The 2,178-nt window shown below is 44.4% G+C and overlaps 1 protein-coding gene across 1 annotated transcript; it reads left to right on the forward strand.

The window, feature by feature from the left end:
* Nucleotides 1–1,350: 1,350 nt before the first annotated feature.
* Nucleotides 1,351–2,127, forward strand: BDQ94DRAFT_164567 (Zn(II)2Cys6 transcription factor domain-containing protein; the record flags this gene model as incomplete). The annotated part of the gene is made up of 3 exons (XM_026770050.1): nt 1,351–1,438; nt 1,504–1,655; nt 1,771–2,127. The coding sequence occupies 3 exons, from the start codon at nt 1,351–1,353 to the stop codon at nt 2,125–2,127; spliced, it is 597 nt and encodes a 198-aa protein (XP_026619365.1).
* Between the last annotated feature and the right edge of the window lie 51 nt (nt 2,128–2,178).

Below are 2,178 nucleotides of genomic sequence, written 5' to 3' on the forward strand. Positions count from 1 at the left end.
TGGGCCCCTTTGATGAGGGGTCGAGCCGTCCGGCTTTGACCCGAAAATAGCAGGATCGGTTTCCCAGCGAAACCGGCCCGAAGGGATCCGAGGTAGGCATGGCAGTTGTGAAGGACACGGCCGAGGTTTTCAGTCTGTACGGTGAATGAGTGCTTCTACTGCGCCGTCAAAACCCCAGAATTTCTCTTGCTCTCGGTCGCAGTCTAGACAGGAGCTGCAGACAGATTCCTCGGTCAATCGTAGTCCTTTTGTAGGGGCATAGGAAGTATCTTGTGGCTGCGATGAGTGCATGCTTGGGGGAAGTATCTGGTTGTGATCTTGGCATCCGGTATTCTCATCTCCTTTCAGCACCTCCTTTGCCTCATAGATACACCAAGCTGGGTGTACGATAGGATCGAACCCCCATCCGAACTGTGCCATCAGTAGATGATTCTGCTGTACATTAGCTGATATTTCTCGCTGTTGTTTCGAGGTTTTCCTTACATAGCTGTCGGAAATTTTCACATTACAATTTCTTATATTGTGCGGCCAGGGATCTCAACCTTAATTTTGGTCTTCTGACCTTTATAAGCTAGTAGGTTTTTATGGTAATTTTTAAGCCACACTCGTGTCTGCTGCTGTTCTAGACATAAAGCCATTTACGTCAGTTCTACGTGTCGGTTCCATAGGTAGAGGAGCTGCTACGGCGCGCCTGGCGCGCCCTCCAAATGAGACTGTGCGACGGCATATTTCACCAGCCAATGACAGAAGTTACATGGCTGCCGTATCAGTGACGTGTCAAGTTATAAGCAAGGAAGTCAGAATATAGAGGTCCCTCATCACGAGTCGCAGCCTGTTATGTACAGTAATCAGATCCAAAACAGTAGCTGAATATATCCAGCGAGCATATTTGCATTGCCTTGAGTCGTTTGAATTCAGCAGAAATAAGAGGTTGCGATTGTTGAAGAGAAAAAGCGGGGATTTTGATCAGCAAAAGAGAGTTTTTGGCTAGCTAGAATGAGAGCTTAATTATGCCTATCGCATGTTTTTCTTGCTGATCTTGCTTTTCAGTACATTGCTTTCAATACAATATTTTTACTGTAATAAAAGGAGAGGGTCTTCTCTCCTACGTTATTCAATAATCTTGTTCTCTAAGGTTGAGATTACTTACCAGCTCACGTTGTGACGAATCTTGATAGTAAAGTTGAGCAGTTTCTGATAGGCCCAACTCTCTATTACTATAATGGACTAAACCGAATTGTGGCTGCTTAGGCGTTCCGTATGACATTTCTGAAATCCCTCTCAGCCACTTACTATATAGTGACAGGTGGTACTAGAGCCAAGAATCAAATCCATCAAAGGACTGATGTCATGTCTTCGGCCCGTTTGCTCTGCCGCGAAGAGATCAACAACGCGGAACGCAGCCATAAAGTGAAGGCTAAGCCAAAACACTTGCAAGGTATTGATCTTAGCAGAAGCTATCAGAGAGTCTTTTCTAGAATTTGACATATTACTTACTTTAAGCTGCAAGCAATATGGTTCCTTCGCAGGTGAAAAACCTGAGGATCCTGGCTCCAGCTCCAGATGCAAGGCCTTCTCAAGTGACAGACGTGGATGTTAGGCCAGCCAAGAGAAAATCGAATGCGTGTGATGCATGTAAAAAAAGAAAGACCAGGGTAAGCATCAAAAATCTGCTTCTTCATTCTTCTTCTTTTCATTTTCTTTTCATTTTTTCCCCTATTTTTTTTCCTTTTGTTTCTACACAATTTCTGACTGACATATATCTACAAGTGCCGTGGAGACCACCCATGTGATAAATGCACTCAAGCAGGTACAGAATGCTTGTTTGCCAGAGGAGTCGACAGACGGAAAAAATTTGCGTTGCACAATACTGAGGAGGAGCTAAATGCGATCCGTTTGCTTCTAGATCAGTTGGTGGCCGCCTTTGACAGTGGTAGTAACACAGATGTTCAACGGCTCATCGACATAGCAAGAAGCAAACTGAATACTAAGAAAGATACTAAGTTGCATAAGTGGTGCAGCCTCCAGGTATACATTAATACTTCATCAATAAGTACACGCATGGTGCTAAATGTTACCCGAGGACCTGCAATCACAGCTTCGCTTCTACGAGCAGCTAACCCATAATTTATCGGTGACATTCGGTCCTGACGTTTCCAACTATATTGCACATTCATT

The sequence above is a fragment of the Aspergillus welwitschiae genome (genome assembly GCF_003344945.1).
Source record: "Aspergillus welwitschiae strain CBS 139.54b unplaced genomic scaffold BDQ94scaffold_134, whole genome shotgun sequence".
Taxonomy (NCBI): Eukaryota; Fungi; Ascomycota; class Eurotiomycetes; order Eurotiales; family Aspergillaceae; genus Aspergillus; species Aspergillus welwitschiae.